A 22,807-nucleotide genomic window follows, 5' to 3' on the forward strand; every position below is an offset into this window, starting at 1 on the left:
CCTTTGTGTGAAGCAGGGCTCTCTGACATCACCTCTGGCTCGAATTATTTTGATGATCCCTGATTGTCTGGGGCCAAGTGGAATTTCTCTCCGTTTACCTTCTGCTTTATTTGGCTGTGGCTTGAACGATGATCTACCAGCGGGCAGGCTGAATCCCTCCGCCCTTACAGTATCGCTGCTGACAGATCCTTTCTTGTTCCAGGAGCTGCCGTGTTTCCACCGGTTCCCAGTGGTCAGCGTGGGGCATGGCAGGCAATAGAGGCTGGGTCGACTGACAGCTCCTCTGACGAGATGCCTTCAGTACACCCCTTGATCCAGCAAGATGTAGTCACTCAACATAAACCCAAGCGAATCAAGCAAGAGGAGGTTTCCATGCAACCAGCCCATAACTGCCAGTTTTATACAGGTGGGTGCTACAGAAGGGAAGACTGCTGAAAGCAGCCAGAGCACAGAACTGAGCTTCATTGTCTCATAGAACATAGAACAGTACAGCACAGAACAGGCCCTTCGGCCCACGATGTTGTGCCGAGCTTTATCTGAAACCAAGATCAAGCTATCCCACTCCCTATCATCCTGTTGTGCTCCATGTGCCTATCCAATAACCGCTTAAATGTTTCTAAAGTGTCTGACTCCACTATCACTGCAGGCAGTCCATTCCACACCCCAACCACTCTCTGCGTAAAGAACCTACCTCTGATATCCGTCCTGTATCTCCCACCACGAACCCTATAGTTATGCCCCCTTGTAATAGCTCCATCCACCCGAGGAAATAGTCTTTGAACGTTCACTCTATCTATCCCCTTCATCATTTTATACACCTCTATTAAGTCTCCCCTCAGCCTCCTCCGCTCCAGAGAGAACAGCCCTAGCTCCCTCAACCTTTCCTCATATGACCTACCCTCCAAACCAGGCAGCATCCTGGTAAATCTCCTCTGCACTCTTTCCAGCGCTTCCACATCCTTCTTATAGTGAGGTGACCAGAACTGCACACAATATTCCAAATGTGGTCTCACCAAGGTCCTGTACAGTTGCAGCATAACCCCACGGCTCTTAAACTCCAACCCCCTGTTAATAAAAGCTAACACACTATAGGCCTTCTTCACAGCTCTATCCACTTGAGTGGCAACCTTTAGAGATCTGTGGATATGGACCCCAAGATCTCTCTGTTCCTCCACAGTCTTCAGAACCCTACCTTTGACCCTGTAATCCACATTTAAATTTGTCCTACCAAAATGAATCACCTCACATTTATCAGGGTTAAACTCCATTTGCCATTTTTCAGCCCAGCTTTGCATCCTATCTATGTCTCTTTGCAGCCTACAACAGCCCTCCACCTCATCCACTACTCCACCAATCTTGGTGTCATCAGCAAATTTACTGATCCACCCTTCAGCCCCCTCCTCTAAGTCATTAATAAAAATCACAAAGAGCAGAGGACCAAGCACTGATCCCTGCGGCACACCGCTAGCAACCTGCCTCCAATCCGAAAATTTTCCATCGACCACCACCCTCTGTCTTCGGTCAGACAGCCAGTTACCTATCCAATCGGCCAACTTTCCCTCTATCCCACACCTCCTCACTTTCATCATAAGCCGACCATGGGGGACCTTATCAAACGCCTTACTAAAATCCATGTATATGACATCAACTGCCCTACCTTCATCAACACACTTAGTTACCTCCTCAAAAAATTCTATCAAATTTGTGAGGCACGACTTGCCCTTCACGAATCCATGCTGACTATCTCGGATTAATCCGCATCTTTCTAAATGGTCGTAAATCCCATCCCTAAGGACCCTTTCCATCAATTTACCAACCACCGAAGTAAGACTAACCGGTCTATAATTACCAGGGTCATTTCTATTCCCTTTCTTAAACAGAGGAACAACATTCGCCATTCTCCAGTCCTCTGGCACCATCCCCGTGGACAGCGAGGACCCAAAGATCAACGCCAAAGGCTCTGCAATCTCATCCCTTGCCTCCCACAGAATCCTAGGATACATTTCATCAGGCCCAGGGGACTTATCGACCTTCAGTTTATTCAAAACTGCCAAGACATCCTCCCTCCGAACATCTATTTCCTCCAGCCTATTAGCCTGTAACACCTTCTCTTCCTCAAAAACATGGCCCCTCTCCTTGGTGAACACTGAAGAAAAGTATTCATTCATCACCTCGCCTATCTCTACTGACTCCATACACAAGTTCCCACTACTGTCCTTGACCGGCCCTAACCTCACCCTGGTCATTCTTTTATTCCTCACATAAGAGTAAAAAGCCTTGGGGTTTTCCTTGATCCGACCCGCCAAGGACTTCTCATGTCCCCTCCTAGCTCTCCTAAGCCCCTTTTTCAGCTCATTCCTTGCTAACTTGTAACCCTCAATCGAGCCATCTGAACCTTGTTTCCTCATCCCTACATAAGCTTCCCTCTTCCTTTTCACAAGACATTCCACCTCTTTTGTGAACCATGGTTCCCTCACTCGGCCATTTCCTCCCTGCCTGACAGGAACATACCTATCAAGGACATCCAGTATTTGTTCCTTGAAAAAGTTCCACTTTTCATTAGTTCCTTTCTCTGACAGTTTCTGTTCCCAACTTATGCCCCCTAATTCTTGCCTAATCGCATCATAATTACCCCTCCCCCAATTGTAAGCCTTGCCCTGCCGTACGGCCCTATCCCTCTCCATTGCAATAACAAAAGACACCGAATTGTGGTCACTATCTCCAAATTGCTCTCCCACAACCAAATCTAACACTTGGCCCGGTTCATTTCCCAGTACCAAATCCAATGTGGCCTCACCTCTAGTCGGCCCATCCACATATTGTGTCAGGAAACCCTCCCGCACACACTGCACAAAAACTGCCCCATCCAAACTATTTGACCTACAAAGGTTCCAATCAATATTTGGAAAGTTAAAGTCCCCCATGACAACTACCCTGTGACCCCCACACATATCCATAATCTGCTTAGCAATTTCTTCCTCCACATCTCTATTACTATTTGGGGGCCTATAGTAAACTCCTAGCAACGTGACCGCTCCTTTCCTATTTCTAACTTCAGCCCATATTACCTCAGTGTGCAGATCCCCCACGAAGTGCCTTTCCGCAGCCGTTAAACTATCCTTGATTAACAATGCCACTCCTCCACCTCTTTTACCAGCTTCTCTACACTTAGTGAAACATCTATACCCCGGAACGTCCAACAACCATTCCTGTCCTTGTTCTACCCACGTCTCCGTAATGGCCACAACATCGTAGTCCCAAGTACCAATCCACGCCCCAAGTTCATCTACCTTGTTCCGGATGCTCCTTGCATTGAAGTAGACACACTTCAACCCCCCTTCCTGTCTACCAGTACCCACCCTTGACCCTGATACCTTCCCCAATACCTCACCACCCTCACTGACTTCTGGACTACAACTCCCTTTCCCACTCCCCTGACAAATTAGTTTAAACCCCCCTGAAGAGCCGTAACAAATTTCCCTCCGAGGATATTGGTGCCCCTCTGGTTCAGGTGCACCCCGTCCTGTTTGTACAGGTCCCACCTTCCCCAGAACGTGTTCCAATTATCCACGTATCTGAAACCCTCCCTCCTACACCATCCCTGCAACCACATTTTGCTGATAATAAAGAAATAGCATGGAATTTATGGGACAGAAACAGGCCACTTAGCCCAATAGGCTTGTGAGGCTACTTCTGCTCCACACAAGTCTCCTCCCATCACTTTTCATCTCACCCCGTCAGCATCTCCTGCTATTCCTTTCTCCCTCAAGTTGTTAGCTAGCTTCCCCTTAGATGCAACTCTGCTATTCACCTCGACCACTCCCTCTGGTAGCGAGTTCCACATTCTAAATATTCTCTAGGTAAAGAATTTCCTTTTGAAGTCCCTCTTTATTTATTCGTGACCACTTTGTCTTTATTACCCCTAGTTCTGGTCTGTCACTCAAGTGGAAACATATTCTCTACATCATTCCTGTCAGAATCTTAAAGATCTCGATCAGGTCACTCCTTAAATTTCACTTTTCTAGAGCAAACAGCCACATCCTGTTCAATTTTTCCTGATGGCTATTGCCTCTCAGTTCTGGTATCATTCTTTTAAATCTTTTCTGCACCTTTTCTGGTGCCTCTATGTCCATTTTATACCATGGGGACCAGACTGTGCACAGTGCTTCAAGTGTGGTCTAACCAAGATGAAAGGCTCATGAACAGAGCTCCTTGGGTGGTTCATGCAGTAAGTGGACTACACAGTCCAGGACAATCCCAGATTCCATCTCTGTGTTGGGTTGGCTGAGCTGATCTCAACCCTGGCAGTGATTGGAATGATAAGCTTCAATTGGAGAGAAGGTCAGTGTTTCTGATGCAGAACTGCACCCTCCACCCCCACCACGTCTCTCCATTCCACTTCACTAAACCCTGATGTTATGACGGCCTCGGGGGATCATCACTAGATCTCCCTGTGGGCCTCATTGAATATGAACTCGCTTATTAGACGAGTGGAGGCTTGCCCAATAGGGGAGGAGCACGAGGGGATTTAAAATCAGCTGACTCCACTCAGGCCGGCAAGACAATAAAGATCAGGCAATACCCACCCGCCATTGCCTCTGCCCGGTTACAGACTTGGGCCTTGTTACTGGCAGTCCAGGATCTGGATCGATAATATCGATGCACTGAGTCATCAGCCATTGCCCGGATGCCCAGCTCCTCCTCCTCCCAGCTGTGGAAGAGGTCATGATGATCCTCAATATTTTGGAAACCTTGCCGGTATCTGCATAAAAGTATCCAGTCCTGTCTAAACAAGACACACAGAAGAACCAGAATTCTGCAAGGACAGACAGAACATTCAAAACTGTCGACCCAGCCCATGTGAGGAACTTCAGGAAAGCCCTCAGTTGGGTCCCCGGGATCATAATGGAGAAAAGAGGCCCCGTGCCTTATCAGGTCCAAGTGCAGGGCAAAATTGTCATGAAACACTGGACCACCTCAGAAGTAGGGAGCCTGTGCCAATACAGGCCTCATTACCAGCCAAGGGGTCACCACTGCCAGTATCAAGTCTCAAATAGAAGTCGATTCCCCACCTGCCCCTCTGGATTCCAAAATGGAAGCAGAAGAGACCAGTGGCCCTACTGCAGTGAGACCTCGAGAAGAGCCAGAGGCACTGGCTTTATGGCGCTCCCTTTGGAAGCAAAGATCTCTGATCTGCTTCACAGCTCCTGAATTGGTCCTGCCTCCCAATAACTCCAGGCTGATCGCCAAGGGGGGCAGAGGACCGCCCCTTGTGGCAGGAGTACCAGGGAAGAAACGGACTTGAAGGCGGAGGGATCTGATTTGATTCTTTATTGTCACAGGTAATAGTGTACAGTGAAAAGTATTGTTTCTTGCACGCTATACAGACAAAGCATACCATACATAGGGAAGGAAAGGAGAGAGTGCAGAATGTAGTGTTACAGTCATAGCTAGGGTGCAGAGAAAGATCAACTTAATGCGAGGTAGGTCCATTCAAAAATCTGATGACAGCAGGGAAGTAGCTATTTTTGAGTCAGATTTTTGTATCTTTTTCCCAATGGAAAAAGGTGGAAGAGAGAATGTTTGGGGTGCGTGGGGTTCTTGATTATGCCGGTTGCTTTTCCAAGGCAGTGGAAAGTGTAGACAGTGTCAATGGGTGGGAGGCTGGTTTGCCGACCCTTTGTAGTTTATTGCTGCCTTGGACAGAGCAGGAGCCATACCAAGCCGTGATACAACCAGAAAGAATGCTTTCTATGGTTCATCTGTAAAAGTTGGTGAGAGTTGTAGGGGACATGTCACATTTCCTTAGTCTCCTGAGAAAGTAGAGGCATTGGTGGGCTTTCTTAACTATAGCGTCTGCATGGAGTGGGGGGGGGGGGCCAGAACAGGTCGTTGGTGATCTGGACACCTAAAAACTTGAAGCTCTCGATCATTTCTACTTTGTCCCTATTGATGTAGATAGGGGCATGCCCTCCACTACTCTTGCTGAAGTTGATGACTGTCTCCTTTGTTTCATTGACATTGAGGGAGATATTATTGTCGCCACACCAGTTACAATGTTACGATGGCCAGAGGGGATCATCAGTAGATCTCCCATGGGCCTTGCTGAATATGAGCTCCCCATGAGGTGAGTGGAGGCTTGCCCAATAGCAAAGAAACAACAGGGGTGGGAGGGTTTTGAAACCAACTGGCTCCACTCAGGCCCCAGTCAATACACTCGGGACCGATCTGTACTCTTTAACATTCAGGTATCACTGTAAATAAAAGTGTGATTGGTGATGGAAGACTGGCCTCAGTAAGATTATTACACCTGGAAAAATAGTCGCCTCAGATTTTATGAGTAATTTATTTTCATTATTAACCTTCACCTCTGAGGAAATGGGGCAATGTTGGGTTTCAGGTCACCTCACCCAGGGGGTCTTTCTTTATGACCGTTGTGACTCATGTAAGTAATGGTCGCTCTGTGAGCTTCCCATATCCAGAACCAGATATCTTCTTCAGGAGAAGGGAGAGAAAACAGCAAAGGGGTGATAGACTTTGCACGTGAAAGCGAGAGAATGAGTGAATGTGCAGAGTAAATGAGGATGAGAAAATGTGTGCAAGAGAGTGCGAATGAGTAAGTGAATGAGAGCGTGTGTGTGAGAGGGTGAATGATTGCCCATAAGAGTCTGTGAGAGAATGAGGATGAGTGTGTGTGAGAATGAGCAATGGTGTACAATAGTGAGAGTGAGTACGTTTGTGAGAGACAGCATGAGTATGAATGTGTGTCTGTGCATGCGTGCATGTGAGGGAGTGAGCGCACCATGGTTAAATAATCAACCTTTACTTATGGTTCCATTAAAATGTTAGTGACTCTGAACATAAACCGACAGCAAGCAAAATACTAAAACCCCCGTAGCCCCTCCAATATCTGCATTAAGCGTTAGGAAATTGAATTTTACTCCATGGATCTCACTGTTTTGATTTTTGCAGCAAGAGACAAGGTCGAGGAACAGCAGCAGACAGTAAACAAGATTAATTTGCTTCTAATTCCAATAATGAACTGCACCTCATTGGCAGCACTCTTTTCATCTCCTGTAATACATGGCCGGAACTCTACCACCTTGCCTGCCACGGAATCGGCGGGGGCGAGGGTCCGACAACAGAAATCTCTGTTGGTCTCGGGCAGGAATTTCTGATCTTGATCGAGCGAAGCCGTAAAATCCCACCCAATTTCTCTTCCTCAGCCACTCCATCACCAGACACAATACAGTTCCCAATTGGGTTATGTGATCAGTACACAGTCCTTTTAAATTGAGAAAAATATCTGCTCAGGAGTGGTTTATAGGATTATATTCACAGGAGTTTAGAAGAGAGTGGATCTCATAGAAACTTATAAGTTTCTAACAGGGTTAGACAGGGTAGATTCAGAAAAAATGTTCCCAATGGTGGGGGAGTCCAGAACTAGGGGTCATAGTTTGAGGATAAGGGGTAAATCTTTTAGAACTGAGGTGAGGAGAAATTTCTCCACCCAGAGGGTGGTGAATGTGTGGAATTCACTACCACAGAATGTAGTTGAGGCCAAAACATTCTGATTTCAAGAAGAAATTAGATATAGTTCTTGGGGCTAAAGGGATCAAGAGATATGGTGGGGGGGGAATCAGGATATTGAATTTGATGATCAGCCATTATTAAAATGAATGGTGGAGCAGGCTCAAAGGCCGAATGGCCTACTCCTGCTTCATGTTTCTCTGTTTACCAGGCATTAATCTAATCGGGGCTGGGGTTGTCAAATGAAATTTTGAAACAGCAGAGCAAAGCAAGACCAGTTTATAACAGTTATCTGAACTCACAGATTAGATTAGATGTTGCAATCACTCTTTGAATATATAGTTTCAATTTTATTTGGGGTAAGGGAGATGGTTCGGTTCAGTTTCTGTGCTTTGTGTTAATGCAGAATAATATTGGCAAAAAATGATAAATGATTGCGATGTTAATCACTGCAAATTTAATCAAGAAATAATGCAACAATTTTTCACCTACATCTCCTTTCCCCCCATTTACACGACCTGTTAAAGCAGAGTGAGTCACACAGAATAGAAAAGTTCTAGACCCAATCCCTGGCCTGGGTTAAATTATTTATTTGTTGGCAGCAGTGTTACAATTGTGTTCAATGGTCCTGAGTTAGGGAGGAGAAAAATCGACTAGGGTTGGTGCTCCTGATCACAATCACGGCTGTGAATGAACATCAGGGAGAGCCATAATTCAGCTTATCGGTGACCTGTGATGCTCCTGAAGTTCAATAGCCTACCCACACTCAATTTCTAGGTTTGGATCTGAGGAATAACCAGTATGAATCAATACCTTCAGAAAGGGCAGGTGAAGAGACATGGGGATAGACGAATAGGAGTAGGCCATTCAGCCTGTTGAGCCTGTTCCACCATTCAATACAATCATAGCTGATTGGACACTTCAATGCCTTTGCACCCACTATCCCCATGACAATTGGAAGGGGTGAGTAGAAGCGTTGGGTACCATTAGCTTTACAGAACAGGACTATCCCAAGTTTAATCTCTCCTCTGGGCCTTCAATAAAGTATTAGTCATTTAACAAAATTTGATAAAGGTAGTAAGAATTTATTTCAAAATATGTCCCAGAGGGATCAAGATAAGATGGATAAGATAGGAAGGAATGAGAAGGGCTTAGGAGAGAAGGAGAAGCAAAGGAAGGGAGGAATCAAGGTAAAGGAGGAAGGAAGTGAAAAAAGGAAAAGGATGGAAGAAAAGAAAGACGAAAGAGAAGAAAAGGAAGAGAAGGACGAAAGGAAGAGAGGGACGTATGGAAAAGGAAGATGGGACAGGGAGAGAGTCTGGAGGAATAGAAAGTGAATAAAGGAATAAAAGGTAGGATGAAGCAACAGAAGGAAGGGGGAAAGGAAAGGAAGGAAAGAGAAGCAAAAAGGAGACCTAATTCATAGATAGAATCCTACAATGCAGAAGGAGGCCATTCGACCCATCGAGTCTGCACCAACCACAATCCCACTCAGGCCTTATCCCCATGAACCCATGCATTTACCCTAGCTAGTCCCCTGACACTAAGGGTCAATTTAGCATGGCCAATCCACCGACCCTGAACATCTTTGAAGTGCGGGAGGAAACCGGAACAAACCCACGCAGACACAGGGAGAATGTGCAAACTCCACACAGACAGTGATCCAAGCCAGGTCCCTGGCGCTGTGAGGCAGCAGTGCTAACCACTTGCCACAGTGCTGCCCCTAGAAAAAGAAGAAGAATCCCTGATTTTCTATCATTGCTGTATTATTGCCTTTAGCTGACTGGCCCTAAGCGCTGGAATTCCCTTCCGAAATCTTTCTAACTCTAACTCTCTCTTCCTTCAACATTCCTTACAATGTGCCTCTTTGATCAAGTATTTGGTCACCTGTTCTAACCGCTCCTTCTGTAGCTCAGTGTGAAAACGCATTGGGAGTTAGAAAGGGGAATGTTGGGAGAATGTTTCCACAATGGGAGAGTGGAGGACCTGTAGGCATAGTCGCAGAATAATGAGGTGTTCATTCAAGATGGATTTGAGGAACAATTTCTTCTCTCAAATAGTGGTGAATTTTTGGAATTCTTTACCCCAGGAAGTTATGGAGGCCAAGTCCTTAGAAACTTTCAAGGCTGAGGTCAATACGTTTTTAATCAGGAGGAGAATTAAAGGTTATGGAGATAAGGCAGGAGAATGGATGTAGTGAGCATTAGATTAGCCATGATCTTATTAAATGGCGGAGCAGACTCAAAGGGCCAAGTGGCCTACTCCTGTTTCTATTTATTATGGTCTAATTTGCCAACCTTTCTGTTAAGTGCTTTGGAACGTTTTATTGTGCTAAAGGAGCTATATAAATCAAGTTATTGTTGCAACATTACTATTTGCAAATGCTTATATTTATTCCTGTTAACTGCATCCTCCCAGCACCATTAGATCTGAGAAGTCAACGAGAGATGCCTGGAACCTCAAATGAATCTCCAGCAACAGGCAACCAGAGCAAGGCAGAACGAGTTCAAACAGAGGAGGATTCTTGCAGTCACACCTATCAGCTTTACAAAGGTAAGAGTTTCCCCATTAACAAGCAAAAAATTGGCAAGTCAGACTTTAGCTTTTGTCTAAAATACATGGCAAAAGTGATATCGGGTGTTAAATATTCCAGTTGGTCCCATGCCCTACAGGACTTGGATCAGGATCAGCAATAACTGCTGCTTTGTGGCTTCTGTTTAAGTTCACTGTGAAAATCTGGATACACTGGCTAAAGGAGGAGCAGAATCTTCCTGGCCCTTGGGAGAGCGCTTCGGAGCAAGGAGGTGGTGCTGGGAAAGCTTTGGAAAACCCTGTTGGGGTGGCTTCCTAATGCTATGCCACCTCAAAGCGAGTTTCCTAAGGCTAATTAGAGTTATTTTACTGCCTTTTTTTGTTAATTTGTACCGGAGATCAAAAGTAAAAGTTAAACGAAAATGACTCCCTTTATGGCTCACAAGTCAAAGTGTGGTGAGGTCAAAAACATTCCACAAACATTCAATCCCTCCACCACTGACACACAGTAGCAATCGTGTGTACCATGTACAAGATGCACTGCAGGAACTCAACAAAGTTCCTTAGACAGCACCTTCCAAACCCACTACCACGAGAAGGACAAGAGCAACAGATACCTCGGAACACCACACCTGGAGGTTCCCCTCCAAGTCACTCACCATCCTGATTGGAGTTCCCTTCCTAACAGCACTGTGGGCACCTCAGGGATTGCAGCAATTCAAGAAGGCAGCTCACCACCACCTTCTGAAGGGCAACTAGGGATGGGCAATAAATGCTGTCCTAGCCAGCAACACTCGCATCCTGTAAATGAATTTCTAAAAAGATGATATATGCCCATTATTTTCTCAGAGTGACTAGCTCTGGCGGGTTGCCACTCTGAAGGAGCTTGCCTCCGTTGAAATCCCAAAGCCCCTGTCATACCCAACCTTCCTCTCTCGGGCTGGGTGAGACAGGAGCAGCGAAGCGCACCCCCAGCTGCCTCAGTGCAGAATAACTGGAGCGCAGACGGGTACAACTTTCCCCCTTTTTACAGCACTAGTTGCCATAAAGAAAGTGTTTAAATGTACAATTTAATGGGAGATGGTAAGTTTGAAAGGTAAATGGGGGTTTGAAATCAGGACAAAGGCATACCACAATCGAAACAATATGCAACAACAAACTCCTTGCTTTCAGAGAGTTCATGGTTAGGGAGACTTGCTACATGTTTGGTGGTGTCATTAATTGCGTTGCCAGACTGCTTCCACTGAAGCGAGTTTACAATGCAGGTGTGTTTCAAGCAGGTATTGGTTATGGTGCGGTCATCGATTGAGGCAATAGCAGCATAAGCAGTCCAATTGAATAATGAAAGGAATCTGCTCACTTCAGGCCAAGCAGAGTGTAGGACATCGTGTAAATTAATAACCCTACTACCAATCGGTTCCATCTCATCTTCTTGCTCAATCATGGGACTGTGCCTCATTTTAGCATTGTTAGAATGCTTGGAGATGAACATTGGCACAACCTCGGGAGAAATTCGATCAAAGCTTAGCTGTTCTTGGCCTCCCCATGAGTCAATTTTATTTTTGAAAGATTTATTATTGGTTCATTGAACTTTCTAAAGTTTGTAGCCTTCACCCAATGTTTTGTTTCTACCAAAAGTTTCTTCAGATCAGCAGTTTACCTCAGACTCATCGGACATCTCATCTGATGAAGGCACTTTGACACAACCTTCGCTTCATCGGGTCGCGAGCACCCATCACACTATAAAACGAGTCAAGGAAGAAGAGAGTCCTCAACAGCCTATCCACAGTTACTCATTCTACAGAGGTGAGACCTTCTTGTCTGTGATCTTGTCTCCCTGTAATCAGAGTAGCTCAGCCTAGCCCTAACGAGGAAATAGCCCTGTTCTTTTTAATTCATCCATGGCATACGGATGTCACTGGCTAGACCAGCATTTATTGCCCATCCACGATTATTCTTGAGAAGGTGGTGGTGAGCACCTTTTTGAAATGCTGCTCAGTTTCTGCTCATTAATCATCTTTCATTGACAAGCTCAACATCTTATGAATATAAGTGGTTTAGTTAATTTGAATTAATGTGGGAACAGTGGCTTCTTGTAGTCCCTGAGGAGTCAAGGTCATGGTTTACATGGAAATCAAATCAAAATCACAGAATCAATCCTCAACACTGATAAGGAGGTGGGTAACACACCACAGTCATGAGCACAGAAAATGACCATCATGAATTTGGTCAGGCCCATTTCAGTACTTGAGGAGGAGTGATAACCAAGTTGGAGGGATTCAAACAACGAGTTGGGGAGAGATGGCCTCAGATCTGGAAGGTGATAATGTATTCTAGAATCATGGAGTTTGAAGGTGGGTTCTTGAGGAAAGAATTGATAACTGTGGTTCCCGCTCCCTTTCAAAGCCATTCACAGCTAGCTTGCAGATTCAGGAGTTTAATGGGAATAGGGTGAAGAGACCAGATGCCAGTCTTGTGGATGAGAAGAGATAGGACAGGGAAAAGGGGAAAAAATAGAGTCAAATGGGGTTTGTGGCTGGGGAGGTTTGGCTTGTGGTCATGAAGATGGAATGCAGCAGAGACAACTGAATGATTTGTCTCTCTTATGATGACAAGGAAATCTATACGTTTTTAGAATTTGTTAGATGTGAGGGTACAGTACAGGATTGAAGGAGATAGATGGTAATAGAGAAAAAGACCTTGATTTTTCTTTGCTTTTAATTGAGTTTTTTGAGGAGGTGACAAAAATGATTGACGAGGGAAGGCTGTGGATGTTGTCTACATGGACTTTAGTAAAGCATTTGACAAGGTCCCTCATGGCAGGCTGGTGCAAAGGATTAAATCACATGGGATCAGGGGAGAAATAGCTAGATGGCTTCAGAACTGGCCTGGCCATAGAAGACAGAGGGTAGCAGTGGAAGTTTTTCTGAATGGAGGTCTGTAACTAGTGGTGTTCCGCAGGGATCAGTGCTGGGACCTCTGCTGTTTGTAATATATATAAATGACTTGGAAGAAAATGTAGTTGGTCTGATTAGCAAGTTTGGAGATGATGCTAAGATTGGGGGAATTGCAGATAGTGATGAAGATTGTCAGAGAATACAGCAGAATGTAGATAAGCTGGAAAATTGGGCGGAGAAATTGCAGATGGAATTTAATCCAGACAAATGCGAGGTGATGCATTTTGGTAGATCCAATTCAGGTGGGAGCTGTAAAATAAATGGCCATCAGGAGCATAGACACACAGAGAGATCTAGGAGTCATTAAAAGTAGCAGCACAGGTGGAAAAGTTGGTGAAGAAAGCATATGGCATGCTTGCCTTCATTGGACGGGGCATCGAGTATAAAAGTTGGCAAATTATGTTACAATTGTATAAAATGTTGGTTAAGCCACATTTGGGATAGTGTGTCCAATTCTGGTCACCACACTACCAAAAGGACGTGGAAGCCTTGGAGAGAGTACAGAAAAGGTTTACCAGGATGCTGCCTGGTATGGAGGATATTAGCTATGAGGAGAGATTGAATAAACTGGGATTGTTCTCCATGGAAAGACGGAGGCTGAGGGGCGACCTGATAGAAGTTTATAAAGTTATGAGAGGTGTAGATATGGTCAACAGTAGGAAGCTTTTTCCCAGGGCAGAATGGCAATTACAAGGGGGCACAAGTTCAAGATAAGGGGGGAAAGGTTCAGTGGAGATATGCGGGAGAATTTTTTTTTTAAACAGAGGGTGGGGGGGGGGGGGGCCTGGAATGCACTGCCAAGTGAGGTGGTTGAGGCAGTTACGTTAGCAACATTTAAGACTTATCTTGATAGAGATATGAACAAACGGGGAATAGAGGGATATAAGCGGTTGGTCTAGATAGGTAAACATTATTGGCGCAGGCTTGGAGGGCCAAAGGGTCTGTTCTTGTGCTGTACTATTCTTTGTTTTTTGTCATCTTGTATGTCTACCTGAGACAATGCCTTGGTTTAATGACCCATCCAGAAGAGGACACCACCAACAATTTAGTACTTCACTGAATTGTCAACTTAGATTATGTGTTCGAGTCTCTGGATTGGGGTTCCACATGCTTTTGACTCAGAAGCAACAGTGCTACCTCTAAACCAAACCAGAGCTAAATGGAGGGATTGGTAAGTATAGAGTAGGGATTCCAACACACTGGGTTTCACTGTGTTAGGTTTATGGGAAACAAAAAGGAGGCCAGATCCCTCCTCGTGTTTTCCAATGACTTCTATCAAAATCTGTGAGTTTCCAAATATCTTGAGACAAAGATTGGATATGGCTGAAACTGCCAACACTCATTGTCTCGCTCAAAAGTGAAGAGTTAGTGATTTGGGACGGGTAGGAAAGGGTTGCTGAGGCCTGTGAAACTGTACCCCAGAAAGAGTTTGGAGAGGAGAGGGAACGAAAAGAAACTGGGAAAGGTAAAATTTCCAGACACTGTTAATATGGGGCGGCACGGTGGTTAGCACTGCTGCCTCAGAGCACCAGGGACCCGGGTTCGATTCCCGGCTTGGGTCACTGGCTATGTGGAGTTTGCATATTCCCCCGTGTCTGCATAGGTTTCCTCTGGGTGCTCCGGTTTCCTCCCACAGTCCAAAGATGTGCAGGTTAGGTGGATTGGCCATGCTAAATTGCCTCGTAGTGTCAGGGGGATTAGCTAGGCTAAAGGCATGGGGATAGGACCTGGATGAGATTGTGGTCGGTGCAGACTCGATGGGCCGAATGCACTGTAGGGTTTCTATGATTTGTCTATGATTCACTGCTAGTCACCACTGTTGAGGGAAAAATATAGGTAGGCTGGGCAGCATCACACCTTCCTGTGGACAACTACAATTCAAAAGCAATTGTCTTCCACCTGACAGGGCCAGGAGAGTTGCCAGATCACAGACACAAAGCATCCCCCTCAGACAATCCCTCGGATGAGATCATGAGGACCAAGACCCCAATTTATCGCACAGTCGTTGGGCGCAACAGGCATGAACGGATATTGGAAGAGGAAGAGTCCCTGCCCAAAGCACATCAGAGCAAAAGCATTCCTTCTTACAAAGGTACAAATCACTGTACAGATCCACTTACTATAAACTGGAAACTTTTCTCTTGGGCTTAAACTGTAGCTCAGTTATAACACTCTTGCTTCTGAATCGACATTGTGGGTTCAAATTCACCCTGGACACAGGCTGACAGTCCACTGCAGTCTACAGAATAGGCTGCGAAAGAAGCACAATAAGTCCGGGTCTTTCTTTTCTCTCTGAAGCCATACCCAAGTGACCAGGATCCTGGAGCCTTACATTTTCCTTTCTGTAGCTTCCGAAATACAACAAACTGAATGATATTTAAGCATTAGGTTGACTCAGTTGGTAGCACTGCCTGAGAGTCAGAAGCCATCCTCCAAGGTAATAATCAAAAAACGAGCAAATAATATGGATTGATGTTCCAATGTAGTGTTGGGGCAATACCACTGTTAGGTGTGTGAGGGAGGGGGACAGGAGTTAAGAAAGTAGCTAATAATAGGCAAGAAGAGGCTCAAATCATCTTTGCATTCCAGGACGATCCTGTAGTAATTATTCTTCATGAAATATTTATAGGATGATTTTCCACCCATGCTGTGATATTTTTTATTATTATTGATACACAAAGAATAAACAAGCGTGTTTCACAGGTTCATGATGTGCCAAAAGGCTTTACAGCCAATGGAGTATTTTTAAAATGCTGCAATGTAGGAAATGTGGCAGTCAATTTGCGCACAGTAAGCTCAAACAGGAAGTTGATAACGATTGGAAAATCAAAATATTAATGTTCATTGGATAGGTATTGGTCAGAGCAATGAGGGGAACTCTTTACACTTGCAACCACCGTAGAGAGAAAATGGGGCCTCGGGTATATATCGAGATTTTTGTGCTCAAGTCTGTGGAGTGGGACTTGAACCTACAACCTTCAGACTGAGATGAAAGTGCTACTCATTTAGCTAACACAGTGCACCAGCAAAGACTGGCCCCATTAGTCAGATTGTAACCGCAGCATACAACAAGAAACTGTGCCTCTGTATTAATCAGTACCACTGAGTCAGGAAGGTGAGTGGAGAAGAGAAAAATAAAATCTGTTTGTTGCATTACTTTTTCTCTCAGGAAAGCAGACTCTGGCACAAGTGCTTCAACAGTTGGGGGCTCAGTTCCCTTCACGAGGTCCATACAGTGAGCTCCCAGGGTCACATTCTATCGATCCAGGGGCAGAAGTTTCTCACAACCAATATGGAGGGCAAGCGAGAGATGACTCCATGTCAAAGAAGAGAAGTCAGTTTTACAAAGGTACATTCATGTGACAAGAGTTTCAATGAACCACAAGGCACTCTCTCAATTAGTACAGAGACAGAATTTCCAGCCAGCAACCCATACACACCCTTAACTATCCACCCTGTTTACCCATCACCCACTGTGCTCGCTGATCTACGCTAACTCCACCCCTTCTATCTCTGTAACTTTCTCAACCCTCTGAAGTCTGTGTTTCTCCAATTTTGGACCCCTGCACCATTTAAATATTGTGGCTGCAACAGCAGTCAAAGGCTGGGAATTCTGAGGTGAGTAATTCACCTCCTGACTCCCCAGAGTCTGTCCACCATCTACAAGGCACAGGTAAGTAGTGAGATGGAATACTCTCCACTTGCTTGGATGAATGTAGCCATTCATTCAACAACACTCAAAAACCTTGACACCATCCAGGACAAAGCAGGCTGCTTAATTGGCACCTCATTCACTCCCAAATATTCACTCCCTCCATCACCGATGACAACAGTGTACACCATCTACAAGATGCACTGCAGGAATTCACTGAGGCTCTTTAGGCAGCACCTTCCAAACCTACAACCAGTAGGATCTAGAAAACAAGGGCAGCAGATGCCTGGGAACACCTCCACCTGGAGGTTCCCCTCCAAGCCACTCACCAGAAATATATTGCCGTTTCGTCACTGTTGTTGGATATCTTGGAACTCCCTCCTTAACAGCACTTTGGATGTAGCTACACCTCATGGACTTCAGTGGTTCAAGAAGACAGCTTGCCACCATCTTCACAAGGGCAATTAGAGATGGGCAATAAATGCTGGTCTCGCCAAAGACATCCACATCCGATGAATGAATAAAACAAAGCTCCAATTCTTAATGCTCTATGAATGGAGGCTGTGCCTTAAGCTGCATGAGCTCAAAGCTCTGGAATTTCCTCCCTAAACCTCTTCACTTCTTTACCTTGCTGTTCAAAACCTCATGCTTTATTCAAGCTTTTGGTCACCTCTCCAAATATTTCTTTGTGTGGTTCAGTTGTCAGATTTTATTTGATAACAGCCCTGTGAAGCACCTTATGATGTTTTGCTTTGTTAAAAGAGCTATATAAATGCAAGTTACTGTTGTGCTGTTTTAACTCAGGCATCAAATGTTTTTTTTTGTGGGCAGTGAGCATTCATACAAGCACAGTGCTGACTGGACAGTCTACCTCTCTTAGCAAATCCACTGCCCTGCGTGATACAGACTCAAACGGCCCCAATCTGGTCACTAGTGGGCTAGAACTAGAAAAACTGCAAAGTTGTCATAAAAACCCAGTGGGCTCATTAATGTCCTTCAGGGAAGTAAGCTACCACCCCTTCCTAGTCTGGCCTGCACACAACTTCAGTCCAAACTGCATGTTTGATCTTTACTGCCTGGGATGGGTAATAAATGTGGCTTTGTCAGAATCACCCACATTCTGAAAACAATGCAAAAGTGTTGAATTTCGGTCAGTGCTGAGTTGGCTCATAAATAATCACAAAGGCTAATAGAATGTTTGGCTGGCCAGAGAATAATAAGTGGAGAATCTGTGCTAAAGTTGGAAAAAACCTTGGTCAGACACACTCTGAAGTATTGTATTCAGTTCTGTGCACTGCCTCTGAGGACGGATATTTTGGCTTCAGATGGGGAATATAGGGCAGATTCAACAGAATGAAATTGGAGCTTTATGAGTTATGAGGCTGGTTACATAAACTTTAGACTGAATTCAGTGAACTTAAAATGATGAGGAGTGATCTAATTGAACTTTTTAAATTGATAAAAGGATTTAATAGGATGGATACAGATAAACAGTTTCTTCTAGTTGGGGGCATAACCTTAAAGTTAGAGTTAAACCATTCAGAGGTGATGTCAGGAAGCATTTCTTCATACAAAGGGTATGGAATTCTGGAATTCCCCCAAAGGGCTGTAGATGTTGGGAGTCAACTGAAATTAAGACCGAGAGAACAGATTTATTTTTAAGGTAAGGGGATTGAGGGATATGGATCAAAGGCAAATAAATAGACTTATACAATCCCTACAGTGCAGAAGGAGGCCTTTCAGCCCATCAAGCCTGCATTGACAACAAGCCCACCCAGGCCCTATCCCCGTATTTACCCTGTTAGTGTCAGGGGGACTAAGGGGCAATTTAGCATAACCAATCAACCTAATCCACACATCTTTGGAGTGTGGGAGGAAACCAGAGCACCCAGAGGAAAACCATGCAGACACGGGGAGAACATGCAAACTCCACACAGTCACCCAATGCTATAATTGAACCGGGGTCCCTGGTGCTATGAGGCAGCAGTGCTAACCACTGTGCCGCACTTGTTGAGGAACATATCAGCCATGATTTAATTAAATGGTGGAACTGCTCAACACACTGGATTGTTTCCTCCTGTTCCTGTGTTCCTCAACTAGACACTAACTTGAGTAAACATGCTGGGGCAAGGAACTGGAATTAATTGTGGCCTCTGTACTCATTAAAGTCTAAATAGCAATCCCCTTTATGATCCATCTGAACTGCTTGAAGTGAAATGCCATACAGTTCAGAAGGTCTCAGGTGTCTTTTACAATTTGTGTTGAGTTAATGATCTCAGTCGCATCCAGCAGTGGAGGTATTGCAACTGAGCTCAGCCCCTGTTCAATAGCCAATGACTCCCTCCAAACATTGCATGCGTACAGACACATGATGCCAACTCTGCAACCACAACTTTACAATCATTGCTGTTTAAATGCATAAAGTGAACATTAAGGGAGACTGCTATCCGGTCTCAAAGACACAACCTTGTATAGCTGAAATTGGTGCTTTGCTGCTCTTGCACATTAAGTACAGGAACAGTGAACATGGATTCACTGAATTCCCTAAAGCCAGAGCTGAACTTGTTTCGGACTTGCACAGAGGTCACCTGGTACAAGATAGTTGGCCCAGGGTTGTTTCCTGGATTAATTTTGATCATATGGGTGGTAGCAGGAGGTGCATGGGGAAGTTTTTCTCGACTATTTTTCCGTTTTAATGTGTTTGAGCTTTTCCACCTTCAGAGGATCACACAGCGGGGTGGGGAGCGTCTGCATGGGACATCACACATGTATGGAACTGGTCTAATGGATCAATAGGTCTTTTTAGACCCTACCTTAACCTATTTAAAATGAATGGCTTACCATTAGTGTTTATACAATTACTATCACAAAAATCTAAGCTTAATGGTCCACGCTCAAACATAGAGTGGTTTAGGCAAGGTGCATAGAGAACACTAGGCACACAAAACCAACAGCCCATCATGAGGCAGAATCCTTATGAAAGTTTAACCGTATATATTCTGTTTCAATACTTCAGGTGAGAATAGCTATGCAGCAGGCCTGCACTCTGCCAAAACAGCTGAAATCAAGGTCCAGGAGGAATGCTATAAAAAGGCTGAGCTAGCTGCAACGTGTGCTCTTCGCAATGTGTATTTTGCGGCCAAAGAGATGATCCCCAATTCATCAACAGAAGCTCTGAATGAGTTGTGCATAATTCAAGGTCTCACTGACCTGTCTGGACTTCACTCAGACAAGCTCATCTCCTACGACGAGTCAATCGAGGAATTCCAACAAGCCATCACTGAAGTGACAGATGAAGGAATCCTAAAAAGGGCACGGTCCAGTAACTGTTTCAGCATCTTGATCGATGAGTCTGAAGACTGTTTCACAGAGCCATGCTTGTTCATGTACCTCCGAATCATTGAGCAGGTTACAGGAGGGTACAAACCCAAAACTTACTTCTTGGCAGTCAAAAAACTACAAGAAGAGGTCACAGCAGATAAGATCACGGCACAGTTAGTCGACGTGCTCAAAGAGAAAGATCTAGACATGAAACAGATGTGTGGATTTGCAATTGATGGCTCTGCTGTTACAGCTGAATGCAAGAACAGTGTGGTCTCTCAGTTAAAGGCACAGGCACCTGGGCTCTTATCCATCCATTGCATTGCTCATCGATTAGCTCTCAGCAGTGTATCTGCTGCAGACACTGTCCCTTACCTGGTGAAGTACCAACAAACTCTTGACTCCATTTATCAACACTTTGTCAATTTGCCAAAGAACAGGGATGGTCTTGAGGCTATGCAAAAAGTACTGAGAGACACGCACAAAGACAGCAGCCCTTTCAAGGATATTTTTCCATCCAGATGGCTTACAGTCAGAGCATCGGTGGAAGCTGTAATCCGCAACTTTGGCAATCTTGTCTCAGCACTCCAGAACAGTCAGTCAGCCAGAAGTGCAGGACTGGCAAAAACCATCTGCACCTATAAATTTTTGCACTGTAGTCACTTCTTGGCTGACATTCTCCATCAACTTTACATTCTGTGTAAAAGTTACCAGACCTCCAACACTGACTTCTCAATTGTACACCCCCTGTTGAAATCAACGGTCACCACGATTAATAAGTTAGGTGCTGAAAGAACCGGCGAGATGCTCAAGAACCTCTTAGCTGCACTGCCACCCAACTTGTGGGATGACAGCCTCTCTGACTGTTCCTTTATGTTTCAGAATCACCGGATAAAAGGAGGGCGCCACCAGAGGACAGAAGCAGAAAACACTTGTCGGACTTTCCTCGAAAATCTCACACGAGACCTTCAGGCCAGGTTTTCGGAATCCAACGATGCAGCCACCATAACAGCAATGACTGCCATATTCGACCCCGCACACGCCTCTGATTCCAAGAACAGGCACATTCAAACTGTGACTGATTACCTGTCATCACTTTCTGACGAGAGTGACAAAGATGATTTTGAGATGAGCTGCAAACAGGAGCTGGTCAGCTTCATGAACTTTGTAGAGTCTCAGCCTGGTGTTCATGCGCTCACTAATGCCAAGGATGTGTGCAAGCTTGCACTTAAGCAGAAACTGATGTTTCCTATGGTTAGTTCACTAGCGGAACGGTACCTGGCTTTGCCAATTCCCACTGCAGATCTGGCTGGTGTGTTCAGCAGACAACACGTGTTCAGGACCAAACTTGGAAACTCACTGAGCAGCAAGTCACTGGAGAACCTGATCAAGATCTCAATCCATGGTCCTCCAATCAAGGAGTTCAACTTTGTAGCTGCCTATTCCAAGTGGGCATCTAGCAAAGCACAGCAGCAAAAGAGTTAAAGGTTTGCAGAGACTGCAACTCGTGCTGTTTCTTGTGGTTTTTAAAAAAATTGTTTTGTTATAAGCAAGAAAGAAAAGGGAAACCTATCTGTGGGCAAAACCTTGGAATAAAATAAATACAGCTTCACACTGAAATAAGAACTTTCTAATAACCAAAATGTACAGAAACCCTGGGCAAAGAAAATCTGTACAGAAAATGCTCGATAAACTCAGCAGATCTGGCAACATCTGTGGAGAGAGAAACAGAGTTAATGTTCTGAGTTCAGACTGTTTCTCTCTTCACAGATGTTGCCAAACCTTCTGAGTTTATCGAGCATCTTCTGCATTTCTTTCAGATTTCCAGCATCCGCTTTTATTTAAAGATGATCTGTAATCTGACGAAAATTCTTTCCTCCTCTACTTTTCTGTTTGTTCCTGAAAGTCACTACTATTGATAATGAATTATATAGACTTCCCCATTTCTGGATATATGGTTCCCTCTCAGCCCTCATGCCTATTCCTGCAGTAACTGACTGACTACTACAACAGTTTCCCTTTAAAGAAAAGATAATGCTTGCAGTTATAAACTGGCCTTTTCCCATTTCTCAGAAACACCTCACTCTGTCTCACAAACAACAAACTGCTCTGTGGTGCTGTCCCTGCTCTTAGGGTAACTACTTTGCAGACCAGAAGATCCTACGAACAGGTATGAATCTTTGTTGTTGGTCAAGGAAAGCTGTGCTGAAAAATAGATCTGAGTAGTTTAATGCCAATAATTCTTTATGCAACAAGTTCCAGTTTCTAATTTATTTAGCCCTTCCCTTCATTAGGCCTCTTTGCATTGCACACACGCTTCCTCCCTCAGATGCAATAAGGGAGAAGGCAGAGAGACAACTAACACACTGATGAAAAAGGCCTGCATCACCACTGTTGCCAACTCTGGCTGGATGTATTCCTGGGAATGTCAACGCATGGCCTCCTCATTCCACTGGCCCACCCCCACACTCTCCCACTAGTCAGCCAACAAGCCCAACAGCAAGTTGGAAAACAACTATTATCCATTTTGATGTTGTTTGCCAATCAAACAGCCTCTTTTTTCCATCAACAATACCTTTATAATTAATAAATAAAAATGTTTAAAGGAAATTACTATTTTAAATTCCACTTTGATTTTTCCCCTAAAATTGTTCTCAGCAATGTACTGGAGATTGATGTTCAGTTCCTGGAGAATGGGCAACCGTAGTCAACACTCTCAAACTGCAGTTGGCAAAATTTCTTATATTCCATGGTTACCTGTTACATCTTCCAGTTATGTCATGGTGGTGCAGAGCTGTGCTAAAAGAGGCAACAG

At 44.7% G+C, this 22,807-nt stretch overlaps 2 protein-coding genes across 9 annotated transcripts in view; one reads left to right on the plus strand and one right to left on the minus strand.

Annotated features, from left to right (window-relative positions):
- Positions 1-22,807, minus strand: part of LOC144500789 (sorting nexin-11-like) — a 137,124-nt gene that overhangs the window by 63,842 nt on the left and 50,475 nt on the right. The gene's annotated exons all lie outside the window — the stretch shown is intronic.
- On the plus strand, positions 209-21,609 carry LOC144500785 (uncharacterized protein C17orf113-like). The gene is made up of 6 exons (XM_078224232.1): positions 209-406; positions 9,949-10,083; positions 11,701-11,868; positions 14,926-15,111; positions 16,189-16,368; positions 19,688-21,609. The coding sequence occupies exons 1-6, from the start codon at positions 292-294 to the stop codon at positions 21,475-21,477; spliced, it is 2,574 nt and encodes an 857-aa protein (XP_078080358.1). The 5' UTR covers positions 209-291; the 3' UTR covers positions 21,478-21,609.

The sequence above is a fragment of the Mustelus asterias genome, chromosome 11 (assembly GCF_964213995.1).
Source record: "Mustelus asterias chromosome 11, sMusAst1.hap1.1, whole genome shotgun sequence".
NCBI lineage: Eukaryota > Metazoa > Chordata > Chondrichthyes > Carcharhiniformes > Triakidae > Mustelus > Mustelus asterias.

What these genes read in the sequence shown, in the direction of transcription:
- LOC144500785 (XM_078224232.1), top strand. Translation starts at nt 292, where the DNA reads ATGCCTTCAGTACACCCCTTGATCCAGCAAGATGTAGTCACTCAACAT. An exon ending in CAGTTACTCATTCTACAGAG is followed by an intron (nt 11,869 to 14,925) that starts GTGAGACCTTCT and finishes TCCACCTGACAG; the next exon opens with GGCCAGGAGAGTTGCCAGAT. An exon ending in AAGCATTCCTTCTTACAAAG is followed by an intron (nt 15,112 to 16,188) that starts GTACAAATCACT and finishes TTTTTCTCTCAG; the next exon opens with GAAAGCAGACTCTGGCACAA.